Source organism: Micromys minutus, assembly GCF_963924665.1.
Source record: "Micromys minutus genome assembly, chromosome: 15".
Taxonomy (NCBI): domain Eukaryota; kingdom Metazoa; phylum Chordata; class Mammalia; order Rodentia; family Muridae; genus Micromys; species Micromys minutus.
Genome location: NC_137984.1, coordinates 7,518,334 through 7,543,063, shown reverse-complemented (window position 1 = coordinate 7,543,063; position 24,730 = coordinate 7,518,334). Strand labels below are relative to the sequence as shown.

Here is a 24,730-nt window from a genome sequence, read left to right as displayed (position 1 = left end):
CTGGTAGTGTTTAGGGGAGAGACAATGTTGATCTTTCTTACGTCTTTTGCTCTGTTTGTGTCTTGTTAGAGAAATCTTGTACTTCCCAAAGGTTGTTATATATGATCTGTCTTCTGGGACTTGCCGTTTTGTCCTGTGAGGCATATAGAATGTGTACATTATTGTCTGCACAAGGATGGTGTTATTGCAGGATGGTTATTAAGAGACCTCCTTTTACTGCAGATGTATCAATGGCAGCTCTGCCATTTCAAAAATAAGTCAGGTTTCTGAACGCATTGTGGGTGTGCTCTGGGTTCTCCAGGTACCACGGGCTGGTGAGAGCGTCAGCCAGATGGCCCAGGGCTTCCCAGGCATTATGCATCTTAGGCACAAAGGTCTCTTTATCACATGACAAGTTACAGACTGGATTATTGTGGGGCTAGTCTGTGGTACAAGGACAGCATCAGAACCCCAAGTGCTTCCTGCCTTCTTCCTTCTGGAGAAGCATTTATTCCTGTGTTTTTTAAAGTGTGGCTGTCTCAGCCTTTGCATGTTGCACCATCAAAAAAAAAAAAAAAATAGAAAATACTTTTCTGGCCTTAGGTTGTTTGTAGGCAAAATGCATCTAAGAAGTCAGTTTACATGCAGCCCACTAAAGAGTAATGAGTTCCCAGTGGAAGGTTTGTTTTTATTTCATGCATGCATGCATCCATCCATCATCCATCCATCATCCATCCATCCATCCATCCATCATCCATCCATCCATCATCCATCCATCCATCATCCATCCATCCATCCATCATCTATCCATCTATTCACCCAGCATCCATCCATCCATCATCCATCCATCATTTATCCATCCATCCATTCACCCATCATCCATCCATCCATCATCTATCATCCATTCATCATCCATCCATTCAACATCTATCATCCATCCATCCATCATCCATCCATCATCCATCCATCATCTATCATCCACCCATCATCCATCCATCATCCATCCATCCATCCATCATCCATCCATCATCTATCCATCCATCCATCCATCCATCATCTATCATCCATCCATCCATCCATCCATCATCCATCCATCCATCCATCATCCATCCATCATCCATCCATCATCCATCCATCCATCATCTATCATCCATCCATCCATCCATCCATCATCCATCCATCCATCCATCCATCATCCATCCATCCATCCATCATCCATCCATCATCCATCCATCCATCATTCATCCATCTACCATCCATCCATCCATCCATCCATCCATCATCCATCCATCTACCATCCATCCATCCATCCATCCATCCATCATCCATCCATCCATCTATCATTCATCCATCCACCCACCTACCCACCCACCCATCTCTCCATCCATCTCTCCATCCATCCATCCATCCATCCATCCATCCATCCATCATCCATCCATCCATCATCCATCCATCCATCCATCCATCCATCCATCCATTCTCCCATTCATATTTATTTACATAGTCTGTCATTTAGCTCTGAGTTTGAAGCATAAGTTGCCTTGAAGATAGTTGCAGGGAAGGAAGGCTTATCCGAAGTTTCACATCATGTCCCTCTCCCTGTGTGGGCTATATTCTCTGCCCCCTGAACATATGACACAGTGAAAGGTGAAACTATATGACACAGGTAAATTCCGTGACAAGCTTACTTTGTCCACATGTTTTAAATCATGTATTTTTTCAAAATTATGTGTATATTTATGCATTGGAGAGGGTTGTATACATGTGAGTGCAGGCACCCTCAGAATCCAGAAGAGGGTGTGGGCTGCCCTCAAATTGGATTTACAGAAAGTTATGAGCTACCTGACTCGAGGACTGAGTAGTGCATGCTATTAACCAGTGGGCAGGCTCCCCAGACCCTTGTTTACATTCTAGGTACCCCTTCCCATTCACATTTTTTATTGTTTCTCTTGTTCTAGACTTCTCAGCATTTGCTCTCTTAGAGATCATCACAAGTTTAGGAGGAGGGTGTACATGTGTACATGATTTTTTGTTGTTTTCCGGGTGGGGGTCAGAATATTGGTTGGTTTTCAATGTGGGGGAACTCAGTATGCAGTCTGTCCGGCTGCAGAAATGGGTGATGGCTGAATGCACAACCCTGACTTCATGTGTTGTCACTTTTGCCTGAAGGCTTGTTGGAGACGGAGCCACTGCAAGGAAGAGATGGGGACGCGATAGGCAGTACCGACTTCTTTAGCATGCTCTCTGAGGAGGAGAGGGAAGAGCTAAAGGCAGAATTAGTTCAGGTATGTCTAGTAACCTTCTCTTTCTATCTTTAGTTCACCACAGGTCCCATATTGCAATGATGGTGTCTTTCCTGTAATAAAGGGTAATGAATGGATACACGGCAGAATGACTCATTTCCCCAGGGTGCTTTGGTAATGCTGGCTGTGTTTGCAGTGGTGAAGTGGGTGGCTGTACTGCTTAATCCACAGTAACAATTAGTGTTATGTACGCGCTTCTTGCTTTCTTTAGTGTGGAGATGCTGTGTGAGTGTTAATTGCTCATGAACTGAATGGAATGTGCTGAAAACCATGGCACAGACCAGTGTGGCTGCACGTGCTTGTTATTCTTGCCTGTAGGAGTCGGGGCAGGAAGAGGAGGGGCAGGAGGTCAGCCTGGGGTAAGTTCCAGGCTAGCTTGGGCTACATCACAAGACCTTGTCTCAAAAACAAAACTAAAATATAACCACAGCACAGGTGTAATCTTCTTAAGAGGAATTCTTCAACATTTTAATGATTTTAATGAAATTTTCTATCATGGGAGTGGCTGACTTGGCTCTTGTGCAGAAGAATAAGGCTCTGGGGGTGGAGAGATGAGCTACAGTTAATTAGGGCTTAATTAGAACTTTGGCAGCTGTTGTAGGAACCCATCCTAGAGAGAATGCCAGGCTCATCCCACAGGTCTGTGGCAGGCCTTTTGCTGGTGGTTTCCTCTTGACCACTGACTCACTGCGTATCGGTGCCTCTTCTTTGGAGAGGGCTAGAGAAGGGCTCCGGGAGCAGAGAAAGGCGGGAGGATAGGAGAGGCTCAGTCCTCCATCGATTGCATATGCCCTTCACGGGACAGGAAGCTCTTATTCCCCGAGAAATCAAGGCTTTGCCTTCCTGCTGTCACCTCACTGGCTTAGGGCACAGCCTTGAGCTCCACCACGCCTGATGCACTCTGGTAACTCAGCATCCTAGTAAGATTAATCAATCTCAATAAGTTGCTTTCAGTTTTATTCTTTAATTATTTACAGTGTGTTCTGTTGAGCCTGAGTCTTGCTATGTAACCCAGGCTGACCTGGGATTAATAATCCTTCTGGGTTGAGTGTATAGATGTACCAATACACCCTGGTATAAGTTTCCATCTTCTGTTTATTGACACATGATCAGATCTATGGGGCACAGTATAATGTACACATGTGAATAGTATGTGGCAATCAAGTAGGGATGCATTATATATGCTCTACGTCACACACCTAGCTTTTCTTTGTGTTGAGACCATTAAGTCTCCGTTTTCAGAATTATCACCCTACCGTGCTGTGGGACATCAGAACTTGCTCCTATCGTAATTAATGTTGTATCCTTTGGCCATTTTCTCCTCATCTCCCTCTCCAGCCTCCACTAAACACAATTTTACTCTGCTTCTGTGCTTTTTGGATCCAATCCAGATGAGATCACGCAGTACTTGCTTCTGTGTGCCTGCCTTCAAAATAATTTCATTTCAAAGTAGAAGAACAACTTGGTCCTCTAGCACAACCTGCCAAGTATTTCAGCAAATGCATGCTGTGCCCCATCCAACAGAATATTCTGGCTGTTTTTGCTAGGTCTGTGTATGGCCACTGAGTGGTCACACCTGTCAGAGTGCAGAACAAAGTTGGCCTGAATGTGTAGATAGGCTAACTTTACATGGATTCATGACTCAAGAGTCTCTTTCACCACCTGTGTGTGTCAAGTATAAAGTCGAACAATTACATTCTGTAAACCAGTATGGGCTAATTGATTAGAAGCTTCTTAAGTATATACATTCTTCACTACAAGAGCTCTCAGCATCAGTTCAGGAAGGCTTGTGTACGTGAGTGACCCCTGTAAGGTGACTTGGTTTGCCTGGGTCCCAGGATTACTGGGCTGTTCATACAAACATCAGTCAATTCATTGTGTTCTGTGAATCCGACAGTGGGCATATATTATTCTTATTAGCAAGGGAATCATAACCACTGGTTTTAGATGGATGTTCACTGAATGCAAACTGCCAGCAACAACATTCTCAGAATTCCCTGTCCTCTTGGTCACAGCAGCAAGCTTCTAGCAGGCTTCATTTCCAAGACTTTTCCTTTCAGAATCCAGATGGTAACACCAGATGCTTTGTAACTGTGCTCATGTTACTGGGTCCCATCCTTCACAGTGCACTGGCCTTAATTAATGCTTTCTGCTTTACTTCTGGATGCTGCAGAGATAATCACCCAGGGTGAAAGTTAGCATCACGAAATCCAGGTACTCTTGTGCAGAGTCTGTCCCGAAGGCAGTGAAAGGCATTCCCTTTCTACTCCACTACTCCCACCTTGAGCTTACCCTTCTTATAAATCTTCTTACACACACACACACACACAGACACACACACACACACAGAGAGACACACACACACAGACACACACACACAGACACACACAGACACACACACAGAGAGACACACACACACAGACACACACAGACACACACAGACACACACACACACACACACACACACACACACCTTTCTCTGCTCCTGCATGGTGTGTCCTGCTAATACAGGGACAGCACTATGGGTCCTGACTTTACTTGCAGGACTAGGATCCAGTTAGCATGAAAACACACTCTCAGCAGCCTTAGCACTTTCAGAAAGCTCAGCTCGGATCTCCCCCCTCCACAAGTGGTCAAAAGTAGCTGGAATGTCCCTTGGGTTTTTTAGACATGGGGTATGAAGAGTCAGAGGCTAGCACATAGCTTAGCAGATAAAGGTGCCTGTGGCTAAGCATATGACTTGAATTAGATCTCTGAGATTCACACAGTGGAAGGAGACATCAAAGTCCCACACGCTGTCCTGTGGCCTCCACAAGTGCACCATGGTTTGGTCATGCCCTCTCCATTCAAAAATAAATAGTCTTATAAATTTTAAAGATGCTGCAGAGAGCACTCTCCTGCGGCAAAGGGCAGCCCTGTATCAGAGTAAGAGCTTTGTGCATAAGGACTTTTTCTTCCTGACGGTTTGCCTGAAGCAGTCTTGGGTCTGACAGAACCAGATGCCCAGTAGTTTCAGTAACTCGAAATGAGAAAGAGCAGGACACCTGGAGCTAGCTGTCAAAGAGTCAAGGAAGACATAACACTCAAGAATTTTCTCTGGTAAAAGTAGATTCTCAAGCAGCCGATGACATACAGGAAGGCACTTTGACGAAGATGAAAACTCGGAATGTGACAGGATAATCAAGAACAGAGAAGTGTGGTTTTTGAAATAACACCATGTTCTCAAGGAACAGGGAGACTAAAGCATGGGCCCCAGAGTGGTCTGAGCATCCTCCTTCGGCAGCTATCTGCCTAAGCATGCATACACACGGAAGACTCCATCATCCAAGAAAAGGTCACATTTCTACCGATTATGAACCCATATGAGACATACAGAAACATTTAATGAATATGCAAATTGATTAACGTGAAAACTTTAAGACCATTTTGCTGACAGTAAAAGCCCCAAGATATTGCTCTTTTACGGCGTGCTATTTAAGATGCTTCTAATCTGTACTTGTCATCTTTTCCTGAAATGACAGATGTGTTGGGAGGTTTCCCATCTTGGGGAGCAGCTCAGTGGGAGAGTATATGTTTATCATGCATGAGTCTGCAGGTTCAATCCACACCACGGCAAAAACAGAAGAAGAAGAAAATCACAACATGATTCCCACTGTTTAGTACTAGGAAAAAGTCTTCCTTGTGCCGGAGGAAATGCTTTTGTTTTTTTCAAATGCAATCACCATTCTTCAGTAGCTTGTTCTCCAGTGATGCAAGGAATGTGTTTGCGGGATGCCTGGCAGGGCTAGCTACAGTTGTGGTCAGAGGAAAATGAGACGTAGCTTCCCATTTTAAAAGCTCAGAACTCTAAGGCTCTGGCAGACTTCTGTTGCCTCTGTACACATGGAGGACTGAGGACATCCTGGGGATGGTTTGGCTTACCCTGCTGAAGGAAAGCTCACATGGTTTTGTGCTTCCCCAAAGCAGAGATGGGAGAGTAATTGTTGATATCGGAGCTCTGCACACAGTGATATTACAAAGGATGGTAAGTAATTAAGTCAGACTTTGGGAAGCTCAGATTTGTTATAGGATATTACAAAGCCCCAAACTCCGAGTACTTTTAATGTAATTTTGTTGCTAGAAAATAACTCACGACGACAGCTCTTTAGTGATCTTCTTGTGCACAACGGGGGTGTGGTGAGGGGGTAGAGAAGAAGTATGTTCTCTGTACAAAGCCCTGCAGGTAGCTTTTGTAGTGGTTCTATCTGTAGTAACCAAATCCAAGTGTCCCTTAACAACACACTGGCAGAGCCACACAACTGGGAAGCCCTCTGCAGGCAGAAGTGAAGGAACCGTGGCTAATGCAGCTACGTGGGTCCGTGGTAAATAACAGTGCTAAGTGAAACAAGCTAAGTGAAACAAGCTAAGTGAAACAAGCTAAGTGAAACAAGCCAAACACAATGACTGTGCACGGCATCATGACATGATTGTATAACATTCCTGAAACTGCAAGTTCAACTCGAGTGAAAGGGGGAATTTTAGTGGTCACCTAGTGAGCCCAAGAGTTAGGGGGTTGGAAAGAACTGGGGAGAGGAAATTACAAAGACTGGCTAGGAGGTAATATGCATTTTTCAGGCGCCAGTAGTAATCATGGCTGTATAGATACATACATACATACATACACACACATACATGCATATGTGTGTGTAAGTACTTAAGTATGTATATATAAGTATATACATAAACACAGTACATGGATACATATGCTTATACTTATAAATTGCACATTTAAGAGACAGGCAGCTAACTGTGTGTCAGCTCCATGTCAATAAATTGTTAAAGAGAACGTAACCTGACATGTCCTTACATGCATGCATCCATCCTTCTCCTCGCTCTTCCCTTTTTATGGCACTAGCTTGGAAAGCTCAGTGACAGCCAGATTTATTCACAGCAACATGTGGTTGGCAGGAACAAGCATACATTAACGAGTAACGTATGAAAAGAGGTTATTTTGTCAAATGGTATGGGAGATACCAAACCAATCTTTCTTGAAAACAAAACAGCATATTAGGGAAGGAACAGTAAGGGCACCTGCTACAAGGTGACGACTAGACTCTGAGTCGCAGGACTCAGGTTAGAAGAGGGGAATCAACTTCCATGAGTGGTCCTCTGACTTCCACACACAAGCCTTAGCATGTTTACACCCATGGGATACAGCTCAGTTCTCCACAAATGCACATTGCTAAATGTAATAAAAATGCCTGTTTTTTAAGTAGGCTTCTGTGGATTGATGTTAAGGTGATACATGATTGGACAGTGGAGAGGTAGGCGGAGAAAAGATAGGAAAACAGAAGAGGAGGGCAGAGATTGGGAGAAGAATCAAGATGGAGTTGGAGAAAGTGGACCTAGATCCCGGTGTCTGTAATTGGCATTAGGTAGATATGAATATTCTTAAGAAATTCTATGGGTCTTTTTTATCTCATATAAAAAAGGCAGTTTACATCTTTGTCCACTGGATATAATCTCATTGTGTAGAGGGTTTATGGATTGAAAATTTAATACATAAACCCATATGAAAAGTTACCGGGTTTTAGAGTCATGTTTGTGCCGGGCAGTGGAGGAAAGAAACTGGCCAGGTGGTCATATCTGCCAGGGACAGAAACAACAGGGTGGACGGAGTGAACCGCCCGGGAAGGAATCTCGTGGAGAGTGTAGCTTGCGGACCATGTGACAGAGTCGGTCCACTCGGCTCCACACTAGAGCGGCATCCTCAGAGTGAGACCGCGGGGGCCAATAAAAGAATAAGAAATCATATTTGGTATTTACTGCAACAGGCTTCCTGGTAATTTTTATTTTCTTGTATACCTTGGTGCCCAATCTAAACCATTCACTGAGAACTGTGGGAATGTCAAACCTAAGCATCCTATATCCAACTTCAGTTTCAGAGAGTGAACTGTCGTTTGCATGATGGGTTTTGGGGGGTTGACAGAATGAGGCTCCTCATAGGACTCAGGCAGTCTGCTGACGTCACTCTGAGGTCACTCTATGAAAAGGTCACTTTGCCAGGTCCCTCAGAAAGGTCACTTAGCCTAGGCATCCCAATCTTTGGAAAAGTGCTTTTCACCCACTCTAATGTTTTCTCTCACCTCTAGCTAGAAGACGAAATCACAACATTACGACAAGTTTTATCAGCAAAAGAACGACGTTTGGCTGAGATCAAACAGAAACTCGGCATGAACCTGGTGAGCGAGTTAAAGCAGAACGTCAGCAGGAGCTGGCAGGACGTGCAGAGCTCAGCTGTGTGAGTACCGCGCAGAGCCCCAGCTAAGGAGTCTGGGTACAGAGCCCCAGCTAAGGAGTCTGGGTACAGAGTCCCAGCTAAGGAGTCTGGGTACCACCACGCTCCGGGTTTCCTCCTCCGTTTCTCCCACAGGGTTGATGTGGAGCTTGTAGCATGAAGGGGATATTTTCTTTAGGAGCAAGTTCAAGAAAGACGAGTGATTATTAGGTACATTATATGTAAAGTAAGCTGCAAAAGAACGCCCTGAAACAAACCTTTGTTGATTAAAACTCTTCTTTGCAGGAGCTAAGGATGTTTGTAGCTCCGCTTGCCTAGATACAGGAAATTTTGGGCTCAGTCGCCTTCGCTGCATGAAAGTGTGGTGGGCATTCTTTCCCTTCTAACAGTGGAGAGGTACAGCTAGGAGGCTCAAGGTCAACCTCAGCTACAAACTAAGTTAGACACCAGCCTAAGAGACACCAACCAAACAACTCGGTTTAGACGGGTTTTTGTTTTTGAAAATCATACCGAAATTAACCTGATCCAAAGTCTCTATGTTGCAGTGACCTTCTCTCCAGTTAGAATAGTCATTTGAAAAGATGCTGTGCACACTGGATTTTATTCTTTCACCATCAAAGGTATTTTTATATACTTATCCACCACCAAACCCCAAAATTTCATAATCGTGTGCATCATCCAAATTCAGTCCCTCTGTATCCCCTAACATTCAACCTTTCTTATTTGTCGCTATGCCCCCCCCCCAACACACATATTTATTTTGGGGTAAATTTTCCATAAGAGGGGAATATGAAATATTTTTATTTCAGAGATTGTGTGACCTCACTTAATATTACACACTCTAAGTCCATCCATTTTCCTGAAAAATCTGATTACATTTTCTTTAGAGCTAAGTAGATAGTATTCTACTATTCATGTGTGTATGTGTGTGTATTGAATTTTCATTATCCATTTATCTGTTGATGAATAACTAGGTTTATTCCAACTCTGCTATAGTGAGTAAAGCAGCAATAAACTTGGGGTGCAGATATCTCTGTGGTAGATAGTAGGGTTCTCTGGGTATGAAATACCTGGATCATATGTAGGTTCTATTTTTAATATTTGAAAAATCTCAAAACAGTTTCACAGTGACTGCATTCATTTTCACCCCATTGATAGTGAATAAATATTCTTATCTTTCCACATCCTTTCCAACACTTGATGTCAGATTTACTGATGCTAGCCATTCTGACTGGAGGGAATTGGTAGCTTATATCTTCTAGGAATGGGCAGAGGTTTCCCAAGAAATCAGTAGCTGCCTCTTTGCACGGTTGTTACTGCTCTTTCTGGTCTGTAACCTTGGTGATTGTTAATTATCATGGAATGGTGAGGCCAGGTGACTTGGCATTGGGATGAGACTTCTTGATAATTAAACTATTTGTCTTGTTAGATGGTCTTATATTAAAAAGGTTTCTACATAGGAGACTTTTTTCTTTGCTTCTTTGTGTGTGTGTGTGTGTGTGTGTGTGTGTGTGTGTTTAGTATTAGTAGCTGATAGGCAATCAGAGGGACTTGCCATCCAAATTCTTTTTTTTTTTTAAAGGGGTTTGAAATTTTATTTTTTTAACTTTATTTAAAAAAAACAAATATAAAAACAAATTTTAAGCATTTTTGCATAAATGTATATGAATACATTTTTGCCAGTGCTAAGTTCTTAACTTTAACCTTAAGTTCAGCCATCGAGACTCTCCGAGTTATCCATTTCTTTCCTGCTTCATTCGGTGGAATGTAAAGACCCTGTCTTCACCTGTGTCTGGTAGCCGTGGGACTCAGTTCTCTCTGTGGTTCTTGGCTTCTGGGCTCAGTGCCTGGCAGCAAGAAGTACCAATGATTGACAGTAATTATTTCAATGTTTTGTGAGACACTAATTTTACCTGCTAGCTGTTAAGCACTAATGCCCAAGACCTTTTGGTGTTGTATGAAGATGTCCTTTATATGAGGCTCCCCAGAGTAGGTGTCTTGGTTTCCAAGGGAACAGTTGTTTTTCTTTGCCTGCAGTATGGCCCATCTGCCTTCTGGGTTTCTATGTATGTGTCCCCAAAACTTCATTTAGCTAGGATAATGGAGGACAGGTTGGAACCAGGGGTCTTTGATGTTCATCTCCAGAGGCTAGTTAACCAACCTTCCCTTGTCAGATGATGACAGATGTAAAAAAGAGATTATAAACCACATGCCTGTGTCTATTAATTTAAGACAAATACTGGAACAACATCTATAGAGAAAATATCTTGTGTCTGTATGGGTATGGTACCTGCCAATAATAAATTTGATTGCCTATAGCTTAGGCAGGAAATAGGAGGTGGAACATTCTGTAGGCAGAAAGGATGCTGGAATGATGCCAGGCAATAGATTGGCTGGGAAGATGTGACGAGACAGATGTGTGGTACCTACATGTGGTGGTACCTAAGCATGGGTAAGAGCTACGTGGTAGAATGTAGATTAGAATAAATGGGTTATTTTAAGTTATGAGCTAATCAAAGAAGAGCCTAGCTATATGGCCAAGGTGTTTGTAAATATGTTTTGAGTCTGCACAATTCTGGGAGCATGGGGCTGGGAGGAAGAACCAGACCTAAGTTCAACAATCATAATATGAACAACCTCCAGGAAAGGACAGTGGAATTGTTAAGCACTAGAATAAATAAGCTTATCTATCAGTAATCTGAGCTTCTGCTTTTGTGACTACCGGTGAGTTGCCCTGATAGTGTGTGGCTGAACACTCTCCAGTTCCCTGGGTCTGGTTGCCTGTGTATTTAATGTAAGACTCTTGGCTTCAAGTCATACTGATCTGAACTTCCCTGTGGGATGTAAGAATAGGAAGGACTGTTCTTCTGGCCTCCATAACCATTTCCAGGATCGGAGTACTTTTGTGGTTGAAGATGGGGAGGAAGAAGAGGAGAGAATAGTTGTGCAGGGTGTGCCCATAGTGCCGAGCTGTGATGGGGGCAGGAAGAGAGAGAGGCATACACGTCCTGAATTCACAGCAGAGGGTTTCAGGAAGCGTTCTAGCCTAGTCATATGAGGAAAGAATGGGTAGTCTCTCTTTCTCAAGCTTGAAGAAGAAATTGGCGTAGCCAAGCAGTCTACTTGGTGTAAAAGGTGAATGGTACAGATTCAGTGCCTGGGGTTATAGAGCTTACAGTATAATCAGAAAGATAACAGTTTTGTGTGTTTTTTTTTCATGAATGATAAATACATAGCAGTGTGGGAATGTGAGGATATTGCCCCTCTAGGGACAAAGTAGGGTTTCCAAGGAGTCCTCAGAATGGAATCAGTCTGAGAGAGACAGGTGGTGGCTCTTGAGAATGACATACACTGGCGAAGGTTCAGCAGGAGAGAGGGCTCTACCCCCAGGGAGAGCATCTGGTTAGTGTGCTTCCTCAGTTAATACTTACCTTTCTTCTGCAGGGAACAGAGAGCCATAAAAGGACCCTAACCAGTCATTTATCCAACAAGTGCTAATGAACGCCTACTATTAAGGATATATTGCTTACAGGCTAATCTAGACCCAAGAAAATAAGATTAACATGGTGCCCACTTTCCATTCAGTGTTGAAAGAGGGGAAAACAAGCAAGAGACAAGTAATGAAATAAGCAACCAAGGAGCTAGCAGGAAAGAATGAACTGGATGGGCAGGGAGGCCGCCAGCACAGGGTGGAGGGACGGAGGCCCAGACAGGAAATCCTGTTCTAGACCCTGACTCCAGCTGAGAGTTGGAAGACTGGAAATGTCCAGTGGTAAGTGATCTAGGAAGAACTTTCAGGACGAGGGAAAGTTGATACAAAGACTCTGAGGCAAGAACTAGCTTCTCGGTTTCAGCGAGTCAACAATGTCTCCTGAGCAGTCTCGACAGTGTGTCTGTGGTGTGCTGAGATGAGACCATGGTCGCCTCTCAGGCAAGTGAGAATTTAACAACAAGGGATTTAGGTGCTCGGAAGGTTTGGAGCAGGAAATGACCTGGGTTGATGTACACGTTTGGATCATTCCCATTAAATTATGTAATAGATTGTGGAGGGGTGTGGGCATTAGGATAAAATGACGAAAACATACCTTTGGCGGTCACACCATACAATAGACTTAGGGCAAGAGGTTTATTGTGGGATGGGGGAGAATTAATTGTCTTGGAGCCGAGAGTAAGAAAGACAGACAGAGAACAATCAAGACAAAGAGAGGAGGAGGGTGGGGGGAGGGAGAGAACACGTGAACAAGACTGAGAGCTATCTGGGGTGGCCCAGGCCTTTTATGTGCCTCATTTGGCAGTGGCAGATGATGACACAAACTGTTGCTGCTGAGTCACTGAAAGGTTGGTAGAGTGACTAATTTACAACAAAGGGTGGGAGCGGGAGAATCAGTTCTGAGGAAGGGAGACGCATGGAGACCAGGGGAAGGATCTGGAAGCTAGTCTGACAAGAAGTCCCAATGCTTTGGAGGCAAATGCTGGGGGGGCAGTGGTTGAATGAGACCTGCTTGTGTTTGGATTGCACAATACCCATTCCGTTTGTCTCAGTGTCAGGAGAGCATTGCTCTTAACCTTATGCAGATAGGTCAGCCGGGATTCTGTGTACACAGGGATGAGACTAGTGAGGATTCAATGAGTTAAATATTGTAGGCAGATGGTGTGTGATGCTTTGTTGGCCGTGGTGACTCCATGCTAGCATTAGGAAGACTGAGACACAGAGGTAGAGCTGACACTCATTGAATCTTGATCATGTTTGAACTACCCCATTAGCAAATTTCAGACTGAGAGGACAACTTGACAAAAGTTAAAGGTGCATGTGTGTGTGTGTGTGTGTGTGTGTGTGTGTGTATCCGTGTGAGTGTGCATTCATGTTCAGTCATTTGTGTATGGGTATCATTGTTGGACTGGCCTTGGTCCAATGTCTGTGGTCTCACTAACCTTTAAGAATGAAGCTGAACTCTTCTTAGTAGAGAAGAACCAACCCCTTACCAGTGAGGAGAAACAAGATTATCAACGGTTTAATTTTAGGAGAAAGTCTTCCATTAACCAATTTCCTTGGCTGCTGAGCGATAGTGGAGGAGAAAGTGTATTATTAATATGTGGGGAGGAGGCTGAGTGGGCCCAACACGGACCTGAGATGTAATCCTAAATTCATAGGACATACCTTCAGTCACACCTGAAGTGAGGTACAGACCAGATGGATGCATTTCCCAGTTCTCTGACCTGGGTCCCCTTGACCAGAGGTACATTTGGGAGCAGCTTTGGGAGCTGGAACAACACTTCGAGATGGAACCATACCCAGACCCCGAAAGATCATGGCCACCAGACTCCAACTAAAGGAGGAGCAGTTGAGGCTTGGTTCATCCAGCGATCCAGGGAGCAGGAGACACGCCCTCCCTTGGTCAGGCTGCAGCAGACTGTCGGGGATGACACCTGTTCTCCTTCCCACAATGCCCTCTGCTGCCAGCCACCAAACTGGAAGTACAGGCTCGTTCCCATCCTCCCCCCACCCCCGCCCAAGTCTTTAACAAGCTGTAAGCACAGTTGCTGATCCTCCTTCCCCATGGGGCCACTCTAACGTGTAGCACAAAAACTGCTTCTCCCAATCCCCCCCCTTCAGACTCCTGAGTGTACCAAACTCATCAAATTGGTGGGTTCATTCGAGAAACCTCGAGTCCATATTTGAACACCTGGGTGTCAGGACAGATGGCATTGGACAGAAACGGTGTGGCAGATGCTGAGTCTCCAACTGGGCCTCCACTAGAACCTGCAGGGCCACACCCCATAGAGGTCCATCTCTGGCTGAAGCCTGTGGTTCCAATTCTTTTAATAGCTCCCCCCATAGATTGTACACTTCCGGCTAGCTATCAGCTCAGTACAGAGCAGTGTGACACTGACTTCTTGCCTCCTCCCAAGGCATGATTACAGACTTATGTGTAGCGCCAGAACAACCATTTTCCATGAGATTAACTCTTTAACATTGCTAGCCTTTTCCCCCTGTGACCTTGATCATTGTATTTGACCTTGATCATGAGTATTTTATTGGTTTGTGGGGGTTTGTTTGTCTATTTTTGTCTATTGGGGTATCTGAGCTACCTGCTTGGGAAGTTAGATCTGGGAATGGCTCATTGATAAAATGGAATTGTTGATGAATAAAATTTGTTTTTTAAAAAAATGTCAGGAGGAGTGATAACAAAAATATTTCTCCCTGAATTAAATAGCACCCTGTTAGCATCATGACTCCCATTCTAGCACACATTCTATAAGAATGTGGAGATGAGAGAATTCTGAGCGGCAAGTTATCTGGGAAGACCAGACCTCAAAGCACTGAGAAGAATCTCAGCTCCCAGAGAACACGTGTGACTCCCAGAGACGATACTCTGCATAATGATTAGGCAACCATGACCTACTTAGCTTGATTTATAATGAAAAGAAAATCTATGGTATGCTAATGAAAGATCTTGGCATGTTTTCCTCAGCAATTCAAATTGCCATAGGACCCAAGTGAGTAAGAATAGTTACATAATGGACTCAGATTGTCTCCTCTATAGAAATAGTTCCGGACTGCGGAAGCAGGACAAGGGGTTATCTGTGTATGCGTGTGGGCGGGGTGGAGCGGGGGGGGGGGGGGAGGTAGTTGTTCTCATTCTTGCCTATTTTGTTCATACCTAACTACTTTTATTGTCTTTTGGGCTTCAAGGAGGCAGGGTACAGGTGGGTGGCTTAGAGCCAGTATGCCTGTTTATTTATTCAACGTTCTGCTTTGTGAACCCATGAAAGTCTCCCACTAATCGACCTCTGTGCATTGTACCACAGCGTAATGGTAGGTCCATAGAGGGTAGGAGGCTTTAAAAAGGAATTTTAACTCCTCCATCTCCTTCTGAAAAAGCACAGGAACTAAGCTACACAGAAAGAATTCATTTGGCCTAACCTGCAGCGTTTCAGAGAGTCACCGTGCCTGAGAAGTGGGGTTCAGTTTGTGACTTATTTGCTGGTGGGCCTTTATTTTGGGTCCCCATGGTCTGGATGATAACTTTCTCTCTTTGTGAGGAGAGCTCTGCAACTCTGCTGCACCCAGAAGTATTGATGAAGATTAAAACCCTAATTTTGAAGGCTGTGTATGCCCAATATCCTTTGCCATTGGTCCTCTTTACTTTTGGGGTGCTATTTATCACACAAACGCAGAAGTAGATCCTGTTTTTCCAGACAGAAGTGATTAATTTATATTTTAACAACATACTAAGAAGGGCTCGGAAGAAAATTATTCTAAATAGTTTTGTATGTCCTTGGTGAGCTGTTAAAAAGACAGTCATTAAGAGAATGCAGTCTTCTACATCTCTTCTTAGGGGACATAATGTTCTTGCTGTGGAATAGCTTGTGAGAACAGTTGTTGTCATAGTCCTTTCTTCTAGTTATATATAGAAAACGCTGAAGTACAAATCACACACTGCTCTCCCCTTGAATATTCGCACTGTCTTTTGAAATTGTACATCATGTGGCCTATGTGAATTATCAAGGAAATCCATATAAAAAGCCAATAGAATTCTTGACAGTAGTTGGCCTGTGTACTGGCCAAACAGCCTACTTGGCTGCTAAGTGCTCAACCTTTGAGCTAAGCTCACTCAGTTTAAGATCAAGTTCAACCAGGATGCCACGTCCGTAACCTGAGGTTCTGTTCATGTAGGCTGCGCTGTAAGTGGTTCTCCTTAGAGCTTCTAAGAACTCTGAGTTCAACGACGGATTTCCCATAGGCCCTTGGTTGCTATGGTGTTGGTAATCACTTCCCACATAGAACTCCTTCTCACACTGCCTACCCCTGGAGATCTTTTCTGGTTATTGATTCTAGGCATTGTGCAAAATGACTACTAACTAGTCTTAAGAAACAGTTTACCTAATGAGGAGGTAAGAAATGAAACACACATACACACACACACACACACCTTAGAATTGTGTGTGTGTGTGTGTGTGTGCACAGTTGCTTGTGCACATGTTCACACTCACATATGGAGGCTAGAAGCCCTCAGGTGGAGTTTCTCAGGCTCTGTTCACCTTTATTTTGAGGTGGAATCTCCTGCACATCTTAAAATTCTTAAAATATGATGTTATTTTCTCTACAAGAAACTGGAACTATAAAAAGCTGACCCAACTCATCCCGATGTCATCTCCAAGGCGACAGGGCGTTGTGGGGGAAGGGAGGTACCAACTCTGTCACCGTGGAGCCACCACACTCTTCTGTCTCTCCATTCATCCTGTGTGATCTGAAGGACTCAGACCCAATGGCCTTCGGATTTAACATTAAGGGCTCAAGACCCCAAATTCCATTCTCAGCACCACACATGTGCAGGAGCAGAGGAAAACAGTGACAAAACGTTCCGGATGGAGCTACCAGTTACTTCTCGGAAACCGAGAGTCCTGGAATTCTTAATACTGCACTGAGCCAAGCACAGGCTGCACTGCGACTGTGAAATTAAAAGTGAAAATAAACAATATGCGTTTTTAATGTTGATCCATAAATATCACTAACACAAAAGTCCACAAATCTTCATATATACCTAACTCCCATTAGTGGAGTGACTTTAAAACAATGTAACGTTACTGCTTACAATATGACCTTATTTCTAGCCAGTTTTAAATTAAGCCATCAAATTCAGAGTGTTACACATGTGCAAAAAACAAATTCTCTTATCTCAAAATTCAAAGCCCTCTCAAGCACAGTGCTAAAGTACATAGACCAGCCCACAGAAGTAAATATGCAGGCTAATTGCAAGAAGCTGTTAAAACATGCAACACTGACACATCAGAAGGAATTTTCTAGGCTAACTCAGCCCCCCTGTGATGGTAACTCTTGTCATATTTTCTTCTGTGTCCTTTGAAGTATCTTTCAGACCTCTCGAGTCACTGCTGAGCGGCTGTCCATAGACATTACTCTCTCAGCCTCCCATGATTGCCTTTTCTTTCTTTTCCTTGCCTTCCTGGTTGGGCCTTAATTCTTTTATGTTCCCATTCACATGGCCAAGACTCTAAGAAGCCGTTGCTGTATTGGGTAGAGAAAGGTGGCTTCTAGTCTCCGTTGGAGTACAGGCTTTTTAATCTTTCCAAGTAGAACATTGCCACTAACCTAATCCCTTCCTTGCCAAGTTTAGTGGTATCACAAATTAGAGCAGTAATTAGAGCAGAGTAGCCCAGGTTGGATGGAGCCTGGAATCTCTGGGAGCAATGAGGCAGTAAGGGTGGCTGAAGCTGGATGAGCAAGGAAGAGGCAGAGTGAGGATGGTTAGGTTGAGAGGCCAGGGAGGTTGGTGGGCGTGGACTCTGGATTTCTCTCTACATCAGATGAAAAGCTGGTGAACACTGTGAAGAAAAATTGAGACTTGCCTTGCTGTTTCAATGGCTGGTTCTGTCACTATTCTGTTAGGTCACTGTCACAAGATCCAGGTACATGCTGGTGTCAGATCGAGAGCAGGGGTAGTAAGAGAAGTGGCGGGACCTAGTTCTCCTGCGAAAATAGAAGTGAGGCGGGAGGGCTTCTTGCTGGCATGGAGGTGGACGAACAAAGGTCAAAGGTGATGCTGGTCTTCCAGCTAATGGATTGCTGCATTTCCTTGCCACAGTGCACGGGGGAATTTTGCACAGGAAAAAAGTTGCTTCTTGATTTTTTTTTTCTTCAAAATTGTGCTATCAGAATTGGGTGTCGGTAGGGAGAGTGCTAGAATACGGCCAACTGTAAGTCCCCGGTTGTGGTGCACGAATGTGTCTCATGTACATCTTGGGCTTCTCCTTCCTCCGCAATGCCCCTGTTCTATTTCTTTGCTCTACTTCTAATAGGTCTGGTTTCCTGGCCCCGTTACTACATCATGAAAAGCCTACCAGTGTCGTAGAAATCAAACTGGCTAGGAATTCCAGATTTCTTTTTGGTTTGTTTGTAAATACGACCTCTTTATTTTCATAATTTCCTTTTTAAAGTATGTGCACGTGTGTGTGTGTGTGTGTGTGTGTGTGTGTGTGTGTGTGCGCGAGCGCGCGCGAATAGGACTCGAGGACTTGTAGGTGGCTGTGAGCAGCCTGATGTAGGTGCTGCCTGATGTGGTCCTCTACAAGAACGGTGCATGCTCCTAACCACTGAGCTATCCCTGCAGCCCCAAACTCTTTATTCTTAAGGCCAAGGGTGGGACATTTAAACACTGTTGAGCCCAGTTCACTGAGTGTACCGTACACTACTCTTATGCTTCTGAGCGGTTCATTTGTTCTAAAGAACCTCATGTGATAATGATCGACATTCTTATCACGAAGCCTCTATATTCAGTACTATGGTAACTGCCTTCTTATTAGCAGCAACTTGTATTTCAGTGCTTTATATCAGGTATAAACAGCCAGGCTTATATTGGGTTTCAGGTGGTTTACCACAATTAAAATGTAAAGTCATATATGTAAAATGTAAAAAGTAAAATTGTGCTTTGAATAGGCTATCTTCAGACACCTTGAGAAAAAAACAAAACATGAAATTAGATTTTTCTGGAGGGCCCTTTCTTCCATCTTCTGACTACTCCTTTGTTGTGTAACCTGTCACCAGCCAGGGCTCGCCATTCACAATCTGTTCTTCAGAGTCATAAATAAACTTCAAGCCAGTGACTTATTTGTGAAATACTTTTGAAATTTACAGATTCACAGCCAGGAAAGAAGTAAGGTTAAACTCCAAGATCCTAAGTGTGGCTGTTTGTTATTTTAATGTTTTTCTTTAAAATATATCTAAAAGCATCTAAAAGGGGTGTTTTCTCCACACAGGAGCCTTCACAGAGAATTTTGTTCATTGGGATGTAACTTTTTGGCTCCTGGATGAAGGAGGGTCTCCTTTTATTTCCCACATCCCCATAATTCTCCTTGCCCTTTTGTTCCTTAAAATTTATTTATTTTATGTATATGAGCATACTGTCACTGTCTTCAGACACACCCGAAGAAGGCACCAGGACCCCATTACAGATGGTTGTGAGCCACCATGTGTTTGTTGGGAATTGAACTCAGGACCCCCAGAAGAGCAGTCAGTGCTCTTAACCACTGAGCCATCTCTCCAACCCCTCTCCTAGTCTTTCAATTCTGTTTCATTGCTTACTATATATCTCTCTAGTCGGTGGCGTGCACCTGTGGAAAGTGGAGAACCTAAAAGTGAGGTGGGCTAAAGTCTCAAGCAATCGCCGACTTTACTCAGAGCATCAGACAGTTTATACTCTGAGGGTTAGGAAGAGTCACTTGAATACAGTGTGCAGTCACAAGGAAGGCTGTGCATGGCAAAACTTATTTTTCCACGGAGGCACATGAACAGCAACAGCTGAAGTAAACCCAATCCTATTCACTGCGCCAGCGGGGAGGTGAAAGTGCATTCCAAGAACAATTCTGTGCTTTGAAGAAACTGAGGTCACAATACTGTCTTGGAGTTTCATTGCTGAGAAGAGACACCATGACCATGGGAACTCTTATAAAGGAAATATTTAACTGGGGCTGGCTTACAGTTCAGAGGTTTAGTCTATCATTGTCATGAAGGGAAGCATGGCGGCATGAAGACAGACATGGTGCTGGAGAGGTCGCTGAGAGTTCCACATCTGGATCCACAGGCAGCAGGCAAAGAGTGAGATACACTAGGCCTAGCATGATCTTCAAAGGTCATCGCCAACAAGGCCACACCTCCTCCAGGAAGGCCACACCTCCTCCAGTGAGGCCACACCCTCTCCAACAAGGCCACACCTCCTCCAACAAGGCCACACCTCCTCCAACAAGGCCACACCTCCTCCAACAAGGCCACACCTCCTCCAGAAAGGCCACACCTCCTCCAACAAGGCCACACCTCCCAGTAGTGATGTCCTGAAATGCTGGTAATTCAGGTCAAAGTTCTCCATGGCTGGATTGCCTCTGGGCTCAGTGCAATTAGGAGACTCCCTACATTAGCTGGGCTTCTTCTCTGACCTTGCCTGGAGAATTCTAAGCTCTCCACTTATCCTCTACCTGAGGAATGTCGCATAGCCTCAATGAGCTTACAGGATCTGTTTCCTTTCTCCAGACAAAACCTGCTCATCTAGTGCTTGAGATTTCTGAAATGCCTCCCCATGCTAATGAGGCATTAAAGGCACCCTAAGCCCCCAGCCAATGACCTTTGCCCATTCTCAGTGTTCCAGGACTCAGTCCACCAGAACTTTAAAGCTTTGAGTCACTGAGTAAAGCCGATCTGCCTCCTTGTAGCAGGTCAATGTGTGGTTTATTTACCATAAGTTCTCGCGGGGCTTCTGAACACCCTTCCCTCCATCTCTGCTCCCTCTGCCAGCTAGAAATTGTATCAGCCAAGGATCCGCACGAGCTGAGATGCCCACTCACATAGTGACACTCCCTATGGGCCCATGGGGGCCATTTTCTTCCAAATCACCACACAAGACTCTCGTCTTTTCTTTTCTTGGCGTTTTCTCATGGGTATGCAGAATTGTCACATGACTCTATTCTTGGGCTGTGTTCTGACTCTTACCACGACTCTCTTTTAATTCTAGGTACAAGAAAACGCATGAAACCCTGAGCCACGCAGGGCAGAAGGCAACAGCAGCTTTCAGTAATGTGGGAACCGCCATCAGCAAGAAGTTTGGAGACATGAGGTAGGCCGGCAGAAAAGCACTGTGTATAGGGAGGCCATTCTTTCCTTAGTGGGTAAAGTGACACTGGTGACAGAAATATATCTTCATGTCTAATATTTTCTGTTTGAAGGTTAATTTAGAAGCCTCTCCCCACCCATACTCTTACTACCAATAAAGGCAGAAGTGAGAGGGAGTGAGAAAGGGTTATTAACTTCTCTCTTTGCTGGGAACACAGTTCATTTTGTTTGATAGTTTGAAGGTGTAGTCCCTTCCCACCAGGAAGTCGTGTTGGCAGCGGGGGTTTTGAGGCATTTGGTCGCCTGATACCCCTGGTCAGGAGGCAGAAAGGCTCTTGTCAGTTCTGGAGCCCCTGGGGTTGGGGGTCTTACCTCCTCAGTTAAGCCTGTCCAGAAACAGCCTTCTAGACAAAGAGACACACGGGTCCAGACACATTCCATACTGTCTAAATCTAACCGAGCTGACAATGCATGTTAAGCACCATATATCTTGATTTAAATGATACAGGAAAATATTCCATGGGATCTGCTCTGATAAATTACTGCGGGTTACATTTTTTTTTATTCAACTATCTGGTATATTCTTTATTAAAATTAATACTATTTGTCTTATACTTCTGGTAGTCTTTTTTCTTTACCAGTATATCGAGAATCATTAGTCATTTTTACACCTTAATTTTTAGTCACTAAATCATCATATCTATATCTCTGCATTTATATACTCTCCAACAGCAGTAAAAGCTTTAAGTAAATACACTCCATGGGACAGGTCTCCGTTTACAGAGAAGAGACCATGAAGATAGATCCTGAACTACACCTAGCGTCCTTACTGTAGAAACAGAGAAAACAGTGTTGTATAGGATAATTTTATCTCATACTATATGGGTGGGAAGGCTTCACAGTATTATTACTGTCATATTTGCAATGTTTAAATGCCTGTCCATTTATTTTGCATGGACTGATGTAGCTTAGGAGATCCTTCTTTAGAAATCAATTTTATTTTTCTCCTAGACCATTTTTCCCCCAGAGAAAAAGGTTGCTCTGTGTAGTTCCAGATGTTCTCAAACTCAGTTGGACTCCAGCCTGGCCTCAAACACGGAGATCCACCTGCCTCTGCCTCCTAAGGGCTGGGATTAAATGCGGGAGCCAGCAGTGCACACCCCGAATTACTTTTTAAATTGGAACCTTTTAAGTTTCTCCTCTATATTTCTTAAACTATTATTTTTGAAGCTTTGATACCTAGAAAGAAGTATTCATGTCCTTGTATTTAGTTCTTTACGTGAAAGGCTGTTAGATTGTGCTTTATATTCCTGAGGCATTTTAACTAAGTATTCATGTGGACAGGTGATTGCTCATGCGTACATGGGCACACTCCATCGTTTAATCTTCATTTTAAATTAATACCACATTATCAAAAGACATTGAAAGCCTTCAGAGGCAGCATGTGATTTTGTATTATTATTTATATTTTATTAAGTTTGAGTTGTTGTCAGTGGAATCAAACTCTTCATCTGAACAAATATCTCTTACATAAGAAAGACCCTTCTGCCCATCGTCTAGGAGAAAATATATTTGGCCATGTTCCTAACGTTTGGTCTTTACATGTGCAGTTGAAATCTTTCTCTTGGACACTAGAACCTAACACAGAACTGCCAAGTAGTGCTCCTCCATCCTTATGAGTTCATATGAACATCCCTGAAGCATTTAAAAGAAAATGTTTTTCCAAATTGCACCTCTCCAAGACTGTGCTCAGAGGGGATTGGGTGGAGGCTAGGAATCTGCCTCCGTGCCAGGCATGTGGAAGTGGCTGCTTCAGAATGCAACCAATTATCTTCTACCTGGCTGTGTTCCCTTGTGAACTGTGTAGGAGAGGACCGTGGGCTGTAACTCAGTAGCCGACTTACTTTGCATACATGAGGGAGCTCATGGGTTCCATCCCGTGAAATCAAAGTGAGGGGAACCCAAGAAGCAGCATCATTTGGGGTCTTACAGGGTATGGCATGTATTATGCCTTTAAATGCTAGTTTAATCTTTATTATATGACTCTCTCAAGGTGGTCTTTACATGAAGAGAATCGGGATTTATCTAGGTGTCTTTCTAAATAGAGAGGAACAAAGGCAAGCGTACGTTGTATTCTCTGGTTCATACTGTAGCAGGTACAAGAACAGTTGTCAGCTGCCTTCCCCCCTGTTCTGAAGTGCTTCGGTTCAGCACAGTACATAACGTGTCTCAGGGGTCCCACGATATTCATTAACTACAACGTCATATGAAGATTCAGTTTCCATTGTGAAGTAGCTGGTCCTTGGCTACAGTTCTGTCAGGAGTAAAGCAATTGCCTAGCAATAATGAGGTATGGGACTCTACCCCCATTGCTTTCAAACAAACAGTGACTAAACTTTCTCCAGGTGAATACCATCAAATGAGAGGGGGGTAAGGGGTTTTTAGGTTTTGTTCAAACTGATGTGTTAATTCTTAAAAGAATAGTAGGAAATGTTAAAATGCACTTGACTTTAAACTTTCTGTTGTTTCAAAGTATGCTGTTACCCTATATTTGTATCCATAATACTATAACATTCCTCTGTGCTCCAGGACCAAATTCATGACCATGGTCAGGCTTTTCCCCCATTTGTGAACGGCAGTAGTTGCTCTTGCCCCACGTGTGTGTTAAAGTCACGTGATCTCCATGAGGTGATGTCTGAGGACATGTCACCTGTTGGGCTGGTTCTTGTAACAACACTGGGTCCTCTCTGGAGTTCTCAGCGAATCTGTCCAGACCATGACCCAGCAGGGACCAAGTGTTCAGAGGAAGCACATGACGAAGCCTTGCCATCAGTATATTGCCCTGACAAAAGCCACTTGAAGAAACAATTTAACAGAGTGTTGAACAGAAGTCATTAAGACACATTCAAAAGTCAGGACAGTCAGCTGTTGTTTCTGTGTCTTTAGGTCCCACCAACCACAGGCTGAAAAGTTTTAGTGCATCTTTATTGGACATGTATACATTTTTGTGATCGGATTCTCTAAGTAACAAGGCTGGCAAACGGCATATGAATTTTCCCCTGTGTCAGGCATCACAAGTAATGCAAGTGATAAGTATAGAAGCTATGTGCAAGTATGGGGGACTCTATCCAGGACTTAAGCATCCTGGGATTTCCATATCTACTCAGGTCCTGGGACCCTTGCCCCTCAGCACACAGAGAAGGCTAACTGTGTACTCGAAAGAAAAGTGAATGGAGTTGCTTAAACCTTTCTTTTGGGCTCTTACAAAGGAATGAAAGCCACAAGGGGCACATGTCTTGATAGTCATGCTAACTCTGCCCCATTCTTCTCTCCCATGCTGCCTGGCTGCAGGTCTCACTCTATTGGGTAAGCACAGTATTGTTGAGTCTGGGAGGCTGTGTGAGAGGGTCTACAGTTTCCTCCTCCCCTGCCAGTCCCTTCTACCCTTGGCTCTTAGCTCCCTTCATGGTGTGCCCCAGCCAGAAGAACAAGACCATTAACCTGGAGCATGCATGTTAACAAGGAAGAGGCCAGTTGCAAGTCCAGTGAAGT

The 24,730-nt window shown here is 43.9% G+C and overlaps 1 protein-coding gene across 1 annotated transcript in view; it reads left to right on the top strand.

Annotated features, from left to right (window-relative positions):
* The window catches only part of TPD52L1 (TPD52 like 1), an 87,686-nt gene that overhangs the window by 52,829 nt on the left and 10,127 nt on the right, over window positions 1–24,730 (top strand). Inside the window, exons 2-5 of the mRNA XM_080929588.1 lie at window positions 2,149–2,264; window positions 8,414–8,562; window positions 21,081–21,182; window positions 24,530–24,544. Coding sequence (XP_080785714.1) covers window positions 2,149–2,264; window positions 8,414–8,562; window positions 21,081–21,182; window positions 24,530–24,544 — 382 coding nt within the window. The remainder of the gene's footprint in view (window positions 1–2,148; window positions 2,265–8,413; window positions 8,563–21,080; window positions 21,183–24,529; window positions 24,545–24,730) is intronic.